Source organism: Phaethon aethereus (genome assembly GCF_964289735.1).
Source record: "Phaethon aethereus genome assembly, chromosome: 1".
NCBI classification, from domain to species: Eukaryota; Metazoa; Chordata; class Aves; order Phaethontiformes; family Phaethontidae; genus Phaethon; species Phaethon aethereus.
In genome coordinates this window covers 64,284,157-64,303,173 of record NC_138575.1, presented here as the reverse complement: position 1 = coordinate 64,303,173, position 19,017 = coordinate 64,284,157, and the positions used below count along the sequence as shown (strand labels likewise).

Below are 19,017 nucleotides of genomic sequence, written 5' to 3'. Positions count from 1 at the left end.
ATGGCATGGAGAAGCAATCAACATCAAATGCAGCTCAGAGGAAATGACAGATTCCAAAGGTTTATTTTCTCTTTCCTACCCAATTCAACATCAAACACTTGCTTTCATTTTACTTGCTAAAAAGGAGAAAGAAAAAAAACACATAAAATTAATAAAATGCACATGAAGACCAACAGAAACGGATACAGGGGAAAATAATACGCATTTGGTTATGTTCAAAAGGTCTCGCCTCTGATTGATAGGCAGTCTCCATGACTGCTTCAAGAATGGACTAATGCTGTCCTAATAAACTGAAACAAGAGTAGATATGCTTTTTAAATGTCATTGTCTAGATTTCAAAAAAATGTTACTTTTTTTTTATTTAGTTGATTCATTTAGACCTAGCTTTAAGCAGCACATCTATTGCCTGGAGCCTTAGGCCCAAATATTGACATGTTAAAAGAGTTTTTACATCATGTATTTAAATTCTTGTATGGACTGGATCACTGTACTGTGTGAGGCCCTTGGACAATACATTCAACAGTCATGATTCATCAATCCCTGAACGACTACGTACACAAATGTAATCTCTGAAATGACCATGAGATACAAGTTAGCAAGTTGAATTTAAGATCTAATGGTGGCTTCTCTGAGTACAAATCTAGTTTTTTGTGCAGATTTTTATTTTTCTGTCCTTTTGACTTGTGCATGTAAAGGCCAGCAGCTGGCGCTTATAACTCTTATTTTGGCGAGGAGGATAATAATGCTATTGAGTTAAATCCCCAGGAAAAGGGGGGATCCTGTTAAGGAATCATTACACTCCAATTTCTCTCAGCCACTGTTAGCCAAAGTTAATCCAACTGTACCTGAATCAAAGCTTTCCTTTTAGGTCTAAAGCAGTTTTAATGAAGTGTTTGGCCTAGTAATTATTGTAAATCCAATGATTTGAGGACCTAAGTGGCCTCTGCTCTCTGTGCATGGGGTTGAATTTCACCCACAAGGAAAGAATAAGTTGTTTTGTCCACTTCCTTACTTAAACTTTGGTTATTTTTTCCCCCCAGTCTTTTACAGAATATCATAATAGATATTTTAAATGGCATAAAACCACAAAAGACAGGCAAACATTTCCAAAAGGCAAGCATTTAAAGAAACAGGCAATGATTAATATATTGTTTTTCTGAAAACTGTAAGGTTAACTATCCCATGCACCTTGGGGAAAACTTAGAAGATGTGACCCAATGAAGTTAAGTGTGTGCATATATGTAATACATGTGTGTTTGTATATATGGGGTTTTTTGAAGTCTGGTTCTGAAGCCCATATAAAAGAGTTTGATCAAACATCTGTCTTGCTTTAGCCTGTGAAAGAATGTGGGTTATTTAGTCCACGGTCTTCTGGTTTATACAGGTGAGACTGCAGAATAACAGGCAGTGTGATGTGGGCATGCTGCATGCGTGATGTGAAAATTTCCATGCTGGTATAGCTGAATTGACTGGAGTCACAGAACTGCTCACCACCTCCTGTAATTAAACTGGTGCGACTTGTGCATGGGAGGCTGTCTGAATTTAAACTTCTCCCCCCCTTAATCTTTGTACTTAGTGGTTTTGCTGATGGCTTTATAGGAAACAGTAGCAAGGGCTTAGCTAACAGACTGATGCAGTCGGTGCTTTTGACTAGCAGGACCTGTAGTGATAGGACAAGGGGTAACGGTTTTGAACTAAAAGAGGGCAGATTTAGGTCTAAGGAAGAAATTTTTCACAATGAGGGTGGTGAAACACTGGCACATGTTTCCCAGAGAGGTGGTAGATGCCCCATCCCTGGAAACATGAGGGATGTTTCCAAGGTCAGGTTGGACGGGGCTCCGAGCAACCTGATCTAGTTGAAGATGTCCCTGCTCACTGCAGGGGGGTTGGACTAGATGTCCGTTAAAGGTTCCTTCTAGCCCAAAGATTCTGGGATTCTATGACTTGAATTTGATGAAGAAATGGCTTTAGTAGTTAAAGATATTACTTTTATCTGCTGTCCTCTCCTCCTACAGCGCAGGCAGGACAGCATATGTGCCTGTGAAGCAGCAACTTCAAGTCAGGACTGGAGATACTAGCAAAGAGGGGCTTCCACTAGCTGAGGCTAGCATCCTGGCATGAGGGAGCTGGGGCTAGGGCAGGCCTTCTGGTTTGTTCTTTTACGAGAAATGAGCTTTAGGCAGCTGGGGTGAAGCTGCTGCAACAGCACGTTCCTGTGCTTGCCTGTCAGGCCTTATTTTGGCTTACGAACCCTCAGGGCAGTTTGGTTTGGGTTCTGGATGAATCGTAATCTACCAGTTTCTAAATAGCTTTTGGATACGCGGGAGCTCCTGGAGCAGTAACACAAACCTGCAGTGCCCTGCCCTTGGTCTCGATGGGCAGTGTGAACGCAGAGATTGCACACACGGCGCACACCGATGAGAAAAGACACAGGGCCCCAAGGAAAGAAGCACTCATAAGAACCTGCAGGTAAATGAACAGTTCAAACATCAGCTCAGTGGTCGGGGTGGAGCTGGCAGTTAATTAGTAATTAAAGAGTGGACAAAGGGTCACCAACATGTGAGAGACTTGATAACAGAAAAACAATGTCTTGTGAATCCAAAAGCTTTCAGAAAGTAAGAAATACTAGCAAGCCAAGCTCTGAGAAGAGATTTTTGTGCAGATCTGCATCTGGCATACATCACAGAAGTACTCTGTATAAACATCAGATAAAGAACTAGTGAGCTGGGGGGAATAGAATACATCTTTTTTGTGTGTGTGTGAACTTCAAGGGCATCTCGATGTATATTTGACAGCCATGATTGGTGCAATGATTGGCACAATGTTTACCAACATGATCAAGCGTGCTCTTACTTGTGATATAAATGGGGCCACCATAGCTCCCACACGGCACAATGACCCACTTGTTCCCATCCCCACGGCTCGCATTGTGGTTGGATAAACCTAAAACAGGCCAGAAAGTGGATTAGTGCAACAGTGATCTGTGACATGTGTCCTTATTCCCCCCCCCCCTTTTTTTAAATTTTTCTTCAGAGAGACCCATTATGTTATCAAGGGCAGCTAGTGGGTTAAGATATGACAAGAAATAAAGGCTCCTTTGGGTCTTTTTTGTGCTATTACGAATCCGCCATTCTTCTGCCCCAAGCGAAGTTTTAGGGCAAGTCAGTCAAAGTCACAGAGGAAAGGCTGGGTGCTAAAGGAAGAATTCAATTTATATTGCCAGGCCCAGTATCAGGAAAGCAAGAAGAAAGGATATTGCCTGCAGCCTTCAAGGCTACCTATTTATTTGTATCAAAATGACTCTGTTTAGAAGGAGAAGAAAAACATTCCAATAAGAAACATCCAGGCTTAGATGAATGTGCTTTATGTATTTTCTTTTTCACATCTCCCAAAAACCTGTGCCAATAAAACACTTCAGCATGTATTTTGCTTGACTTTAATTAAGTCCTGTTAATACCGATAGATTTTAAGAAGTATACTCATGGAAGATTTTGTTTAAATACTTTACTGGGCCAAGGGAATGGAGGTAAGTAAGTAAGTTAATTCAAGAAGAGTCCAGTCATGTGTCTGGAAAGGGGATCTCCAAGATTGGTTTTGATGATTGATCAAATTGTGAGTAGTATTGGTTTATGATACAGCTGTTGCAGCAACGGTCTTTACATCAACAGCATCCAATTCAGGACTATTAAAATGTCAGTATTTATTCAAGCCTGGTGTGTGCTTAAATAATATAGTGTACTATTAAAAGAAGTATCAAGCCAACACAGGGACATACTTCTGTTTGCTTTTTGTCACTTGAGCTGCAAGGCAATACATTTAACCACACAATTGTTTAAAAAAGAACAACAAAAAACCCCAACAATGCATATTTAACCCACAGAACTCATGGCTGCAAAGTTGTATAAAGGACAAGCTCTCTGAAGGATTAAAACTATTTGCAGACAGAACACAGCAATTTCCATTAAGAAAAAATAAGCATATATATAACCTCATATACTGCTACATCTGTCCCTTAAATGCTGGAAAATGTTCCTTTTAGTGTTAGGCTATTTTCTAACTTTGCAGGGGTTGGTGAGGGAAAAGATTGTGGGTTTTGGAAGATGGTGGTATACAACAGCCTCAAAAATAACATTTAGTAGTAGCTGACCCACAGGTGGCTCAGTAGGGCATTCCTCTTCCACCTGCTCTTGTCATCTCCAGCTAGTTTTCTGATGCCTTTTCTGATCTTGCATATGAAAACAGTGTGGCTGGGAAGCCAGAGATACTTAGTTCAAGGAAGATGACTCTAACTAGTCAGTAAATATGGCAGCATTCCTGAGTACAGGCAAATGGTCTTTTATGTCCCAGAGCAGCTTAACATACTTTCAGGAAGGACCCACCTCTGCTGTGTAAATGTAGATGGTGTTGAAGTTTGCCGAAACCAAGGCACGCAGCATGAAGAGAAACGCAATCATGCCTGTGCTAGAGAGAAAGTTGCATGGAGCAAAGTTAGTATCACTGAACAGTGATCAGCAGAGATGCAACCTAATATGTGCACTGTGCTAAGGCTTTTATACCAGCTTAATATAAGGGGAAGCATAAGGAAAAGTTGCTTGATTGCTGGCAAGTATAATCTTTCTTTAGTTCACTGGCCAGGCATGTTTGACAACAGGCTATGCACATTACATTTTCTTTAGGCCAGTGTTAGAGGGAATGATCTGAACAGGACCGTAGAAGGCTCAGCTGGTGCCTTCAGCATTACGGTCAAGTCTGACTTCCAGCCTAGCCCTCACTTTTGGTTCCTGTATAAAACTGTTGCAAGCAAATATGATGGCCAGGCTCAGTTTCAGGGAAGACTGAAAATAATACTAGCAATAGAGAGGCCAATGCCTTACTGAATGCCTGACCATAAGCTTCCTCTGCCAGGGACTTATTTTGGCTTAATGACTATTTGCAGCACCCCACACCAGCTGCCAAGTATTTCAGCCAGCCTCCGAGGCCAGTGGCCCATGGGGCAGGCAGCAGGGAATACATAGCTGGCGAGCAGCCATCAGGCTACCAGCCAGTTTAGAGGAGACTTCAGCTTGAAGCCAATCTTATTTTCGGTAACCATTAACCTCTGCCAGCTTGAGAGGGGTCTTTCTTATACATCCTGACAAATCAACCTGGCAGCACTCATGGCAGCCTTTCCCTTGATGCCTTGAGCTCCTCTTGAAGTGCCCAACTACAAACTACAGGAGACATATATGTAGCATTGCCAAAAATTATAGAAAGGGGGGAAAAAGAGAGACTGAAAGAAAAATACTACTTCTTTCTAGTGGATGTTCTTCACATAATTTTTAATTTTCCAGACTGCGCTAGAAAGCACCAGTTGTACTCTTAGGGGAAGTCATGTGGGCTCAGTGACACAAGTGACTCTGCATACCCCTGCACCACAGGATCTGCTGCCACAGCTTTCCCGGGAAGTGCAGGGAACCAGTCAGAGGAGTTTTTCAGGTGTACAAGAATCAGTGGCCTGACTGGTGACCTGAGATTACCACAGGTACTGCCCTCTGCCCACAGCATTGCACCCCCCCCAACAACACCCACACGCTGAGCGAGACTACCTCGAGGTGCAGATGTTAAGGAGAAGAAAGAAGAGCGCCGTACATCCCATGGTGATACACAGGCTCAGGCGTCTTCCGAGGAAATTGATGCCGAGAATGTTTAAAGGGTTTACTGGAGATAAAAAGGAAAACCAGAAAATATTAGATGACATAACTGCAATGATTGCCTGTCTTGATAGACCTTACGCAGTGTGCATCAAAAATACCCCTCTGCCTCTCCAGCACCTACCAAACGCCCTACAAACCCTATAATGCCCTTCCTGTACCCAAACCCTGTAGTTTGCCCCCATGCCCCTTCTTGTTTGTTCATCCTCTCAGAGGATGGAGCGTGTCCTCTGAAATTGCCTTGCTGTACTACAGCAGGACAGCAGTGCTGGTGCTGAGCCATGAGTAGCACTGACAAGGAAGGCACCCGCTGGGTGAACACTGCTGGCCTGGGTGGTTTTGCTCCCTCTGGTCACAGCCCAGCCAAACACAGGGGCCCAGAGAGTGGCCCATTGAGTCCCCCCATGAGCCAGGAGCCAAGCAGGCACCTGAATGCATCACTGGACTGGTCCCAGCCTGGCTGCACCTGCAGGATCCAACAGCCGGTCGCTGTGTAGCTCAGTTGCTGAACCAGGGAAAAAGTTCACCCCCCAGGAGTGTTGCAACAGTAGTCCCACACACAGTGCCAAGTTCTTCCAAGGGTGCTGTGTGGGTGCCTTTGGGCTGTCCTGCCATCCCCCAGCGTTCCCCGGCAGGCTGCACCAGGAAGCATTTCGGTTTGCTACAGAATCCCCGGGCATTTAGCTGTCCTTCACCGTAGCGCTGAGCACAGGACCTGCTCCTGAGGTCACCATCTCTTTGAAAGTAGGGCACTTGCGTGGTGCATTCAGTTACATCAATGCAGCTATGGGAAATCCTTGCCTATTTATAATTTTCCAAAAACTACACGTCTGAGAATTTGGGAAGCCAGGGCTGGTTCTGGTAAGCTAGGAGCAATTTCCTCTGGAATCGAAAACTAAGGCTACCAGTACGTACTAACTACAAAGGAGGTCTTTGGCTCTGCTGTTGGAAGGACCCATGCTGAAGCTGAATAATTCACCTGGGGAGCAATGCCCTTGCCTGCCCCTTGCCACCAGCTCATGGGCTGTGTCCCAGCCCTTCATTTGAAGAGCCTGTGCCTGGCATTTGCCAGCAATGCTGAGGACATTTTGGCCTCTGGTACATCACTAAATGCTTGCAAAGCTAAAAGCTTTGCAGCGAGTATTGGCTGGCTGTAAAAAGGGAACGGCAGGGCAGGGAGGGAAGAAGAGGTTACGTGTGATCTCTCCAACTGTGCTGATGATCATGGTCTGGTAGGCAGCAGGTCCAAACAAGCGGCAGTGGCAGGGGCTGTGGCTCTCCTCAGAGTCATCGCCAGGGTCCTGCACCGGTGGTGCCGCGGAGCCACAGATGAGGTCCCGCTCCAGTAACTCGGCGCTGGCCAAGATGACGCCATAATAAGCAAAAGCTATGCCAAGCCTGTGGTGGAAAACACTGCAATGAGCAGCAGCCACAACAGGGAAGGCGAGAAAACTGAAATGCAACAGGTTTTGGGTGCCCTGGGACACCCGCTGCCTGCACCAGCTCTGCATGATGGATCCCCTTAGCCTGAGCCTAGCAGTGCCTTGGGCACCCACCAGTTCACTGGTCACCCCATCCACAGCACACCACTACCACCTACGTCCATGCACCTCTCTTTCTTGGAGGACCTCATCCCAGCTCATAGCTTGTCTTTTTGTTTGCCCCTTAGTGCTGTTTCTTGCTCTGCAGCAGATGATCTGCTGTGGTCACGCTGGGGAGAGCATGCCCCTTCGGTCCTTTTCCTCACGCAGGGCTGTAGGTGGGGACGTTTCCAAACCACCCCTTCCCAGGGCACCAGGGAGTCTCAACATCAGGCCCCGGTGTTCACGGCTCACATGAAGCAACTGTCCAGGTTTTTTTTAGTCCTTATACTTTCTGCCCAGGGGTTTTCAAAAGGAGTTTTCATTAGCTGGCTGGAGAGGCTCACATCGCAGCCTGGCTGGCTGTCAAGAGCACAGCGTTGGTGATGGCAGCCTGGCTGTGTCATTATCAAGTAATTCAGTATATGCCTAATCATAAGCAGGCCGAGAAGTAATTTTCACTTTTTTATCCCTCCTGGCAGTTTCAGAAACGAGCAGCAGAATCTGGGCTAGGAAACAAGCTGCCTGGAGAGGCGGGGGATGCTCAGGGCACGGGGGGGCGGGAATGCAAACCTGAGAGCACGCCAGTGACTGCTGGGGGGACTAGGAGAGAAAGGAGGATTAAAAAACAAAAAGGAAGACATTTCATAACACTCATACAAGTTGAGGAGAAAAAACATAAAAAATTCAAGGCCTGACTTAGCATCATTTTGGGTCAATGAGTTCCCGCGGACTCATTATTTATACATTTCCATTCTAGACAGCAAAGTCAAGGAAACATATATTACCCTTGCACACAGCTACTGGGAACCTTACATATGAAATCCGTCTTTCTTCAATCTTAATTTTCCTCAGCCAGTGGCACTGCTAAGAGGTAATGGGTTTCTGCTGGAGTCCTATTTCATCGAATCATAGAATCGTTAAGGTTGGAAAAGACCTCTAAGAACATCAAGTCCAACTGTGATACAACCGTGATACCACTGGCGATACCTTGGCTGGCCTGCGAAGGTGGTGCATTTCTCCTCCTCTCGGGAAGAACAAGTTTACACCAAGAAGGGAAGCGGAGCCGGGGGCACGTTGCTGGTGCACGCAGCAGGCAGGTCTGGGCTCTCTCCTGCGGCTCTCGTCTGGCTCCCACCCCACCTCCCCTGAGCCGCCCTGTCCCGAGGAAGGACTCATGGCCCCCTGCACCATCCTGGATGTCCAGCCTTTTTCTGCCTGTTATCACCGACTGACACAGGGTGTCTGAGGCATGGTCTGAGATCAGGACATGCCTGGGGTGACCCATGCCCACATACCCCCCCTTCCAGCTGCCAAGGATCTGCAGCCACCTCCTGAGGCAGAAGTGGTGCCTTGTGATGGCAGAGTCAACGCAAGACTTCTGCTCCCTGCACATGTTCAACTGAGCTGATGATAAGCAAGAAAAAAAAAAACCCACAACTTTTTTTACCATATGATCCATATCTGCAGAGTGGTTCTGAGGTATTTTGGGTGGATGAGGTCCTTGAATCTTCCTCTCCTTTCCTGCAAATTGTTTGATAGAAATAGGAGTTTTTTAAAAGGCATTTCTTTACGCAGGGGTGAGTGCTCTGCAGCAGCAGCTGGCACCCCAGGCCCGCCTGCCCTCGCCCCAGGCTGCTGGTGGCACGGACAGACTGACAGACAATGCAGCACAGAGCCTCCTCAGCCCTCCGGAGAGGAAAGCCCCTCTTCCCAAAGGATGCCCACAGGAGGACATGCTGCAAAGGATGGAGGGGAAAGAGAAGAGCACTCCTGGCCCCCGCAGGCCCCCCACAGCTCCTGGCAGTCTGGGCCCAGCACGACCATCGCGGTGCCGGAGGGGGACCTGGTTGCTGCTGGGGGCCAGCGCTGCTGGGGCTGCTGGCAGCTCCGGTCGCCCCACGTGCTGGGGAGAGGGGCCCAGCGCCCACAGTTCTGCATGTGGAGCAAGTTTGTGGCCACACGTGTCTTGCCAGGAGGCCTGAAATGCCAGTGAGCAGAGACACAAGCGGGCACTGGGGGCCCTGCCCACCCCGCTGGTCCCCAAGAGCCGGCAGCTGCCCCAATGTCCCACCACTGAGGGGAGACGAGTTCACAGGGATGGTTTGGGTTGCCTTGATTTTTATTTTCCTCAATATTGGTTAAGCCTGAGAGGGTGCACAACAAACAAAAACCCTTCCCACAGCCAATGCGGGTCCATTACATAAATTCAATTAAACTACGGGGAAGCTTTAATCCTAATTAATTCCAATACAATAGCACCATCTTGCATGAATTGCTAAGGACAATGCTTGGTGCCTGTGGGATTGAGTAAGCAGCAAAGAGGTCCAGGAAAGGGACTTAAAGGAGCTGGATAATAATTTTGAGGCCTTGGACAATAATTTTGTCCAATCTTCCTCTCTTGAGAGTCAAAGGAGCCACCTGAATAAGTCCTCCCACCCTGCAGTCAGCAGGGCCCCGACTGGGGGTCCTCTCCGGCACCCACACATGCTTTTGGGCACTTCGGTCCAGCAGTGATGGACCCCTGAGCTGCTCAGCCGCTTAGAGGTAGAAACATCAGTAGCTCTGAAATGGCTCTCCTGCTATGGCCCTCTTCTGCTGGTCCGTGGCTCCACACGCAAGGACCTGGGGTGCTGGGGCCCAGCAGACAAGCCTGGCCAGGGCCTGGGAGAAGCCTCTGGGAGCAGTGGGTGACCTCATGGCAAGGACCCGTACAGCCTGAATGGCCTCAGCCCCCTGAGGGCCAGATCCCAGGTCTCACAGCACAGGGGACACCCCTGGGGGGTGGATGGGCAATAAGGAAGAACGTGCTTTGCTGGGAGGCCTTTTTGTGGTAAAAGAAGCAAATCTTTTCTCAGCACTGTATGTTTCGGACCGTACAGGAAGAATGTGAAAAAAAGCAAGAAACCCAATTCCGTTTTGAAGGCCAAGATTACTGTCTCTCCAAAAGAAAAATGGCATCTTCATCATCACATTCAACAGTCATTTGGAAAGAAACCAGGCCTGGAGGGGGAGAGAGGAAGGGCGAGAGGTGCTTGGCAGTCCCGCTCCCTCCCCGAGCCCCAGATGCCGGCAGCCCGGCCTGGGACAGAGGGGCTGGGCAGCGGCGCGGACTCAGCTTACCTTGGCGGACTCCTTCAGCACCCCCTCGGGCATCGCGGCCCCGTTCGTCTTGGCTATCCTCCTCAGCGTGGCCAGGGCAGCCGCCATGTTTCCCATGGAGACGTTGTACCGCGCTGACTCTGGGATGAACTGAAAGCGGAGCGGCGTCAGAAAGCCTTTCCGCACCGCTCTGTCCATGCAACCCTACTCACAGCTTCCCGCCGTGCCCAGGAGCCCGGCCAGGTTAGCACAGGGCACTGCCTGTGCTGGAGCAGCCTTTTGCCTGTTCTCCTCCCTAGCCGTGCCCTGGGGCACCCCTGTGTGTCCCAGCTCCCCATATCCCATGTTGGGGGGCTCACTCAACAAACCTGTTTCTTGGTCCAGCTCCCAGTGGTCTGCTACTGAGCAGTCTGTGGCAAGCGCTCATGAGAGGTGGAAGCCAAAGACACAGGTTTAACAAAAACAACCCTTAATTAATTGAAATTCTAAAACAGGATTAGGCATGTGTCACTTACTTGAGCGAAAGTCTTGGAAGACTCAAGAAGTCCATTAAAAAAAAGGAAGACATAGATGAAATTTAGGAACAAACTCACTCATCACTAGTATTTGCAACATTCACCCATACCTGGTGCTCTTTCCAAAACAAAATACCGTTTTATTAAATGATGGGTCTAAACAACTACCTGTGTATCACTGAAATATGAATTAATGACTCATTCTTTTTTAAAGGTATGTGTGCTGACTGTGTCTTTTTTTCTTCTGGACTAAAAACTTTTGCTACCTTTTTTTTTCTGACAAAACTAATCAGGGAAACCAAACATCAAAGATATACGAGTGGGCATTCACAGCAATCTTTTATTTTACTGCCCAGGTATCACCCCAGGTGGACTTGTGCATTTGTTCAGCTGCAGGAAGGGATTTCAAATCTGCACGACTTGCATCAGCCACAACTTAGCACTGCAGTGCCCACGAACACTGTAAGTAGGATTTTCCATATCACTCCCCACAAATAAGATGGTCCTCATGTCCAAGGTTGATCTTTCTGAAGCACGAGGCAACCTGGGGAAACCACAGTTGACCCTGACACTGATTTGCTGTGTGAACACTTCACTGAGGCTTCTATCCTCAGCCCTAGCAAATGTAAAGACTGAAGATGATGGTGCGTTGTGGCCATCACCAGACTGAAGACATTACTTGTAACTTTTTGCATACTGTGCCTAACCTGTCTTCCTCTCGATGCGTGGCCCATCACCATGGTTCCTGGGAAACTGCTGGCAGCCTGTACACTGGAGCCTGGGGTGCTGGAGGGCTACAGCAAGGCAGCAAAGCCAGATCCTTTGCAAAGCAAAGCAAAGCCAAGCCATGTCCTGCAGGGTGACACCTCTCCAGCAGCTGGTCTGCAGCCCCCTCTAGGCCATCAGGACTTTCCCAAGAGCCCCAGGTGAGAGGGCTGCAGTGGTGAAAGGAGGACACAAGGACAGCCCCAGGCTTGTGGGTGGTGGAGGGTGATGCCTCCTGATGTCTAGGGAGACAGTGCGGCAGGGAGTGGGGAGAGAAGCACTTCCTACCTTGAACACCAGGATGAGAAGGATGCCGGGGATGGAGGCGATTCTGATCAGCCACCGCCAGCCGATGGTTGGGTTCACCACTGACGCCAGGCCAATGATTAACAAGGATCCTGCCAACCAAAACACCTTTCCATGGGAAAGGAAGGGGTTAAAACATGAACACATGGCAATGATTTGTTTATTTTCTTCTCTTCTGGTCTGGTTCCATGGATAGGTGGGGATCTGTGCTGGGGAGTGCTGTGGTTCAAACTGAGCCATGGCTGTTTGAGAAGCTGAGCTTGTGTTGAAGGAAGAGGGAAAGACAGACAAGGATTTGGGGAGCTGAAGATAGTCTTAATTAGCTCCAGATGAAAACAGATAACTTGTTGTGGCCACCATTGTACTTAAAGCCACTTCTTTTGTCCTTCCAGTCACTTCTCTGCTAATGATCATAGCCTTGAATTTTCCTCTTGTCTAAATCTCTGCAGGGAAGCAGCAGATTTACAAGCACTGAAGGCAAAACCAGGCCAAATTTCCACTGGTGGAAGTTGGTTGGTCTCCAGGAGACTCAATGCCAAGTTATACCAATGGAGAATCTGGCCCCTGATCTACAAGTACATTCCTCCTCAAAGTTCACTTGTTGCCATGAGGAGACACATCCCTTTCCAGGGGACCACCCAAGGGAGCTCAGCCAACACAAAACACAAATACATAAAAGCCACAGCGAGTTCATGAGTAATCTGTGGGCAGAAATACCAAATTTCTGAGGAGAAATACAAGTGTTCTTTTTTTATAAACCTTTGTGTTTCTGATGACACTTTGGTAATGAAGCCCTGGGATCAAACAGGCAGTAATGAAAAGCAAATTATCCCTGCCACCCAGACCATATACAAACACTTTTCGTTCGACAGTCAGATGAATTCATTCAACACAGATGAATTCGTGTGCTCGATGAGGCCTCCACAGATCATTCGCACAGGCAGCAAGTGCCCATTGCAGAAATCTGGTGTAAGCAACAACCCCAGACACACTTGCTGTGGTCTTTGCCCAGCAAGTGGTCACAACCCTCCCAGCACGTCTCAGGCCAAATTTGGGACCATCTATGCTAGCCCTACCCTGTGCAAAGCCCTGTGCTGTCCCTGAGCAGGGACAGAGAGACGCACAGATTTAGGACCTCATCTGGGAATCACCTCATTAACCACTTGTTATCACCGGGGGTCCAAAGAGAGGAGGGGAACAGCCCAGGCCCGGAGAGGGCCAGTGGAGCCACTAGTCCCCGTGCCTGCTGACCCATTGGCACCATCCCCATTAGAGCAGGTAGCACCGTTATCGATAGGGCAACCGAGAGACTGGATGTCAGCCACCACTCAAAGTCCCAGTGCAATGTTTGGAGCGTCCAATTGTTTGAGAAGAAATTGCTGCTCTCCTGCAGAAGGGCTGCCTGTGTACATCATGCAGGAGGCACTCGCTTGGACCCAGACAAGTGTGAATAGCTGGGGATCCAGCTTCCAAACAGCAGCAGGACAAATCTCCCTGGACTCGGGGCTAGAAGAAACAGTAACATGCTCACCTGAGATAAGGGCAACATGTATCCGCGGTATTTGGTGGGCAAAAATTCCGTTTTTATGATAAGCCTGGCAAAAAAGGGGGGAAAATGCAGAAATAGAGCAACAATGAGAATTTCTGTACTAATCAAGTAGCAGTTCAGCTCAGCTCAGTCAGTCAGTGGTGGATGTTGCAGCCTGTATACAGAGTGACCGTCCCTCCTCCACCACTGAGCACCCAGAGGTGGGGGATCCCTGCTCAGTATGCCTTCCACTCGAGCAGGCACCAAATTACATGCAAGGGAGATGAATCCTTTCCAGGCCACAGCTTGTAGGATACAGGCAGGTAAACACTGCAGTCTGTGCAGCAGGAAACCTATGGGAAGGTCCTATGGGGTCACTGAGGTGTCAGCACAGGCATAGAGTATGTTTGTAGAAATGACCAACTTCTAGTGAATCATTTTTTTTTCATTAAATAAAGAAAAGGATCTGTTCCACTTTTTATCAAATGGTTGGATAGCCCCTGGGGGACGACCTGGCACTGGCATCTCTCAAGCTTACAAGTGTGAATTGTGCTTCCTTGGCTGGAAAGAGAGGGTGGTGGGGATAGACCCACATGGGCTCATTCTATCTATCTATCTATCTATCTATCTATCTATCTATCTATCTATCTATCTATCTATCTATCTATCTATGCTATTGAAGTGTTTTATAAAATGCGCAACTTCCCTCCATCCTCATTAGGCTCATTAGCAGCCTCCATGGACAGCCTCCATGCACCTGGGTCAGGGCAACCCCCAGTATCAGTACAGGCTGGGGGATGAACGGATCGAGAGCAGCCCTGCTGAGAAGGACTCAGGGGTACTGGTGGATGAAAAGCTGGACATGAGCTGGCAATGTGTGCTCGCAGCCCAGAAGGCCAACCGTATCCTGGGCTGCATCCAAAGCAGCGTGCCCAGCAGGTCGAGGGAGGTGATTTGACCCTCTCCTCCACTCTGCTGAGACTCCACCTGGAGTCCTGCATCCAGCTCTGGAGCCCTCAGCACAGGAAGGACTTGTTGGAGAGGGTCCAGAGGAGGCCACCAAAATGTTCAGAGCGACGGAACTCCTCTCCTGTGAGGACAGGCTGAGAGAGTTGGGGTTGTTCAGCCTGGAGAAGAGAAGGCTCCAGGGAGACCTTGTTGCAGCCTTCCAGTACTTAAAGGGGCTTATAAGAGAGATGGGGATAGACTTTTTAGCAGGGCCTGTAGTGATAGGACAAGGGGTAATGGTTTTAAACTAAAAGAGGGTAGATTTAGACTAGATATAAGGAAGAAATTTTTCACGAGGGTGGTGAAACACTGGCCCAGGTTGCCCAGAGAGGTGGAAGATGCCCCACCCCTGGAAACCTTCAAGGTCAGCTCTTAGCAACCTGATCTGGTTGAAGATGTCCCTGCTCATTGCAGGGGGGTTGGACTAGATGGCCTTAAAAGGTCCCTTCCAACCCAAAGGTTCTATGATTCTATGATGCTGAAATGTTGCATTTGTTTCCCTGAGTCACAAGAAATAATTTATTTTGCCAGGTTCCTAGTAAGGTGGTTATTAATATTGTGAATTTCTCCTCTCCCCTTCCACGTCCCCCTTTCTGCCTCAACAAGGCAAGAAGTTTAATTTAAGTGGGAATGTTTTACATCAGTTCAAGAAGAATTTGCTACTTAAGCAGAATTGTTGTGACTTTTTTACGAGGAAGCAGCCTTTGCTCATCTGTTACCTGTCCAATTGTTTTTATAATATATATGCTTAATAATCCCTCTGTCACTGGCTTAATGTAAACCAGCTGCCTCCTCTATTCCTGGGCTCGAGAGTCCTTGGGAACTGCAATTTAGGTCGATCGACCAGGATTCAGTGAAATTACAGAACGGCATTTTGTTTTAAGGCGATGTGGGAATTTGCTCCCCTTTCTTCTTCCAGCCCTCGCAGAGGCCCCTTCCTCGCAGTCTCCTCCAGCTCAGCACGGCCATGGCTTATCAGGCCCCGCGCAAGGGAAACAGGGCGCTCTGCCAGGGTCAGCCAAAATGAGCTGAAGCTCCTTTCTTGCTGTAAACCCGGGCACTCAGCCCCGCCATGTCCAGGGGTGCCTCCACTAACCTCCCCGTGAAGGTTGGTTTGACGCCGCCCGTGCCACGAGGCACAAAGCATGGGCCTTACCCTTGTGCGTGGCCTGACACGCCACCGCCGACCATGGCCCGCAGGAACACGAACCAGGGGTAGGATGGGGCAAACGAGGTCAGCAGGGAGAAATAGGCTGCCCAGAGGAATGAGAGCAGCAGAATCTGAAAAAGGGTCAAAATTAGGGTCATAAAACCAAGGGCTCAACCAGGTGCATGGCTCCTGTGGGACTCAGGGAAAGGACGTGCAGCTCCCAGCACTCACTCACCTTCCAGCGGCCATACCTGTCAGCCAGGAGCCCAAGCACTACGCTGAACACCATGTAGCCAAAAAACACCATCTAAGGGGAATTGAAACACAGCTGTGGAGGGCTCACTCCCGGCAGCAGCAGGCAGCTCTGCTCTTTGAACTGTGGGTGGGTTGAATGTTTTCCGAGCAGCACGATGATCTGCAGTGCCCAGAGCCATAACCAAGGTGGATTTCAGGGGCTGTCTTCCTCCATGTAGGCACTCATTGCTTCAACCCTCAAAGCTGAGAGCTGGATGGCAAGGACTTCAAAAGACAAATAGGGAAGTGAGGGCTTGTTCTGGCATTACAGCTCTCGGCATGGATGTGCTCACATCAGCTTGCTTTCTGGTTTTCAACAGTTGTGGTACTGTTCTTGTCCCTGAGAGGAGGCCCTAGAAATTTATTTGGTCCCCTGGGAAATATACTTTACAAAGTTCATGGTGGTGTCCTGGACAATGCTCACATAGTGGGTGACCTGCATGGGGGGAACACAAGTCACTCACCGTGGTCACTAAAGCCACCTGCCAGTCTTGAAGCTGCCACTCGCATCGGATGAGAGGGGACACAACAGCTATTAGCATGATCTCCATGGCTTCAGCCACCTTTGGGAACGAGCATGCACATTAGCAAGAACGGAAGCCACAAGGAGCCCACAGGGGAAAGTCCCTCAGTTCTACCAAGCCTGCAGCCATGGCAGTCCCACCATGTCAAAACAGCCCTGTGAAGCCATGGTGCCTCCATGGTGGTCTGAGCCCTGTGCCTGATCTGGAAGACGTGAGTATTTGGAAACAAGGAGAGGAGGGGGAAAAGGTACACCTAGAAAGCAGGTATCTAGGTACACTGTGTATCTAGAAAGGCTGGAAAGACATTTTTGCAGAGCATACTCTTACCCAGCTGTGCTAGTGGAAGGTCTTCAACTATCTCTGGAAACCAAGCTGCTTTGTTAGGTACCCAGCTGTGAATGTGGGCATCTAACACAAAGATGACCTCTTAAAGCTGTTTTTGATTACAAACTTAATTGCTCCATTGGCTGTTTGCCCCAGCAGCTGGCTTCAGTTAAGAAATGAGCCTATCACTCACACATAGCTAGAGGCTTTTACCCCTCAGCTGCAGTGATCCTCATGGCTTTGTCCACATCACATCTTTACCCCAGCTTGGCCTCAGGCTTTTGCCCCAGTTCCCAGACCAGATGATACGCCATTAACCCAAGACCCTGGCAGTTAGGAAATTTTTCAGGTAGCCAAGGGTGAGAGGAGATCAGCCTGCCCATGCCAGATTGCACAGGGTTTGGGTGCCCCAGGCATGGCATGAAAAATGCAGTTGGGAGGCTGAATCTAACCCTCAGGCACTATTGAAGACGTGCCCCATCAGTGCACCAGGGCAGGGGCCAGGCCAGGATGCTCTGGGCCAACATGCTGAGCTTTGCCCTGAAATAAGTCTGATATCAATTTTAGCTGATAATTGATTTTGGCCAAAGATGACAACAGCAGAAATCCTGCTTGAGACGTTACATGCAAAAAAAATGGGCTGCAATATGTGCCCAGGATGCTTAATGGTTGTTATTGCACAGTAATAAAGAAAATAAGAAGACTGGTTTTTTAGGCCAGTCCAGATAGCTGCAGACACCTACTCCAGTGCTGCCCATGATCAGGAAAAGCAAGATGTGGAACCTCCCAAATCCAATGGTTTCCACAGCTTCTGCCACTGTAAATGTCTTCTGCCCTGAACACCGAAGGGAAAGAAAGACAGAGACAAAAAACACGTCAACAGTCAGTTGTGCCTCCTCTTTATGAAGTGTCAACATTTTTCATGCTACTGTGGGACTGCACCAGGAAAAAGGCTGGAAACATCTACCAGTTGTGTGTCCACTGACCAGACCCTGGACATGCCAGGGGATTGCTGAAACAGCAGCCAGTGGGGAAGGCTGGGCATAGAGGAAGGGCAGCCTTGTACTGCGTCACCCCAGCTGCTTCAGAAACCCGTGGTCTGGGCAATGGTCTACTCCCTTCTCCTGCACAAACTGCCGTGAGGCTCAGCCCCTCTGCACCCCAGGGGTATGGACCCGTTCCCGGCATGGGCGGCGTGAGCTGGGGGGTGTCCCAGGTCTGAGCCCTTCAAGACAGGCACAACCAGGGACTCTGGGCTCAGTTTCATCTCTTAAGCCTTTATTCCTGACTTTTCCTCCCATTTCAGGAGCAAACAAAGCATTTCAAGATCAGGGCTGGGGTGGCTTTATAAACAGACCTGGCAGAAAGCTTTCAGTATATGTATACTTTTAAGCTCTTATTTAGGTAAAGTCATAGCTGCACAAATTTTTCTGTCAGGCCATTTATCTCCCAACTAAGTAATCTCAAACCTGTCAGCATTACATCTGAAATGGAACAGAAATGCAGAATTTCAGGAGAATTTTTTTTTTTCCAGATGCAGAATTTTTCATTTTATGCTTTTCTACATTTTCTTTCACATTAAAATGCTTTTGAAATAGCATACATTTTTCTTTTCAAAAATAAATTATACAAAATGAAAGCATCCTTGAATACAGGTATAATAAAATGTTTATACAAAGCGGAGGCCTAAGTAAAACCAAGCCAGCCAGCTCTCCCCACCGCCATAGGTAGCAGCCACCAGTCTGGTAGCTGTGATGAGAGAGGAGCAGTATGAAGCTGATGCTTGTGGCTCCATGCACAGAGGTTTTAGGTAGCTGGAGTGACAGGACTGGGGACCCTCCCTCTACCCTGGCTAAATGGGGACCCAAATTTCTAGTCCTGCCAATACAAACCCACCTTTTGGGGGTTCCTGTTTCTCTGCGTGGATTTCCTCCAAGCCAATAGCATTTTCTGCCTCTTTTGGTGCAGTGGCCATCTCGGCTCCTGCTGGAGTCCACCGTCACTCTCGGGCAAGGCTGGGATCTAACCGTGAAATCTCTGGAGAGTTACAAAGCCATCTGAGAAATAAGCCAGCAAAGCAGCATCCTGTGCTTAATGGTTAAAACCATTAAAAACATAAGCACAGTAAAAACATTCAGATATGCTCAAACATGGGTTTGTTTCAGGCAGCTATTAGGACATGTCCCTTCCTGTAGTGTTTTTTTGTGAAAAATACATAGAAGCATCACAAA

General features: G+C 48.3%; 1 protein-coding gene across 1 annotated transcript; it reads right to left on the bottom strand.

Annotated features, from left to right (window-relative positions):
* Positions 1 to 104: 104 nt before the first annotated feature.
* SVOPL (SVOP like) lies at positions 105 to 18,761 on the bottom strand (the record flags this gene model as incomplete). Its single annotated transcript, XM_081996974.1, has 15 exons — positions 105 to 116; positions 2,350 to 2,463; positions 2,854 to 2,943; positions 4,380 to 4,461; positions 5,586 to 5,697; positions 6,886 to 7,088; positions 8,721 to 8,794; positions 10,394 to 10,522; positions 11,941 to 12,066; positions 13,490 to 13,553; positions 15,651 to 15,775; positions 15,880 to 15,951; positions 16,403 to 16,501; positions 17,530 to 17,621; positions 18,683 to 18,761. 15 exons carry the CDS (start codon positions 18,759 to 18,761, stop codon positions 105 to 107), a joined length of 1,473 nt encoding a protein of 490 aa, XP_081853100.1.
* Positions 18,762 to 19,017: the final 256 nt, after the last annotated feature.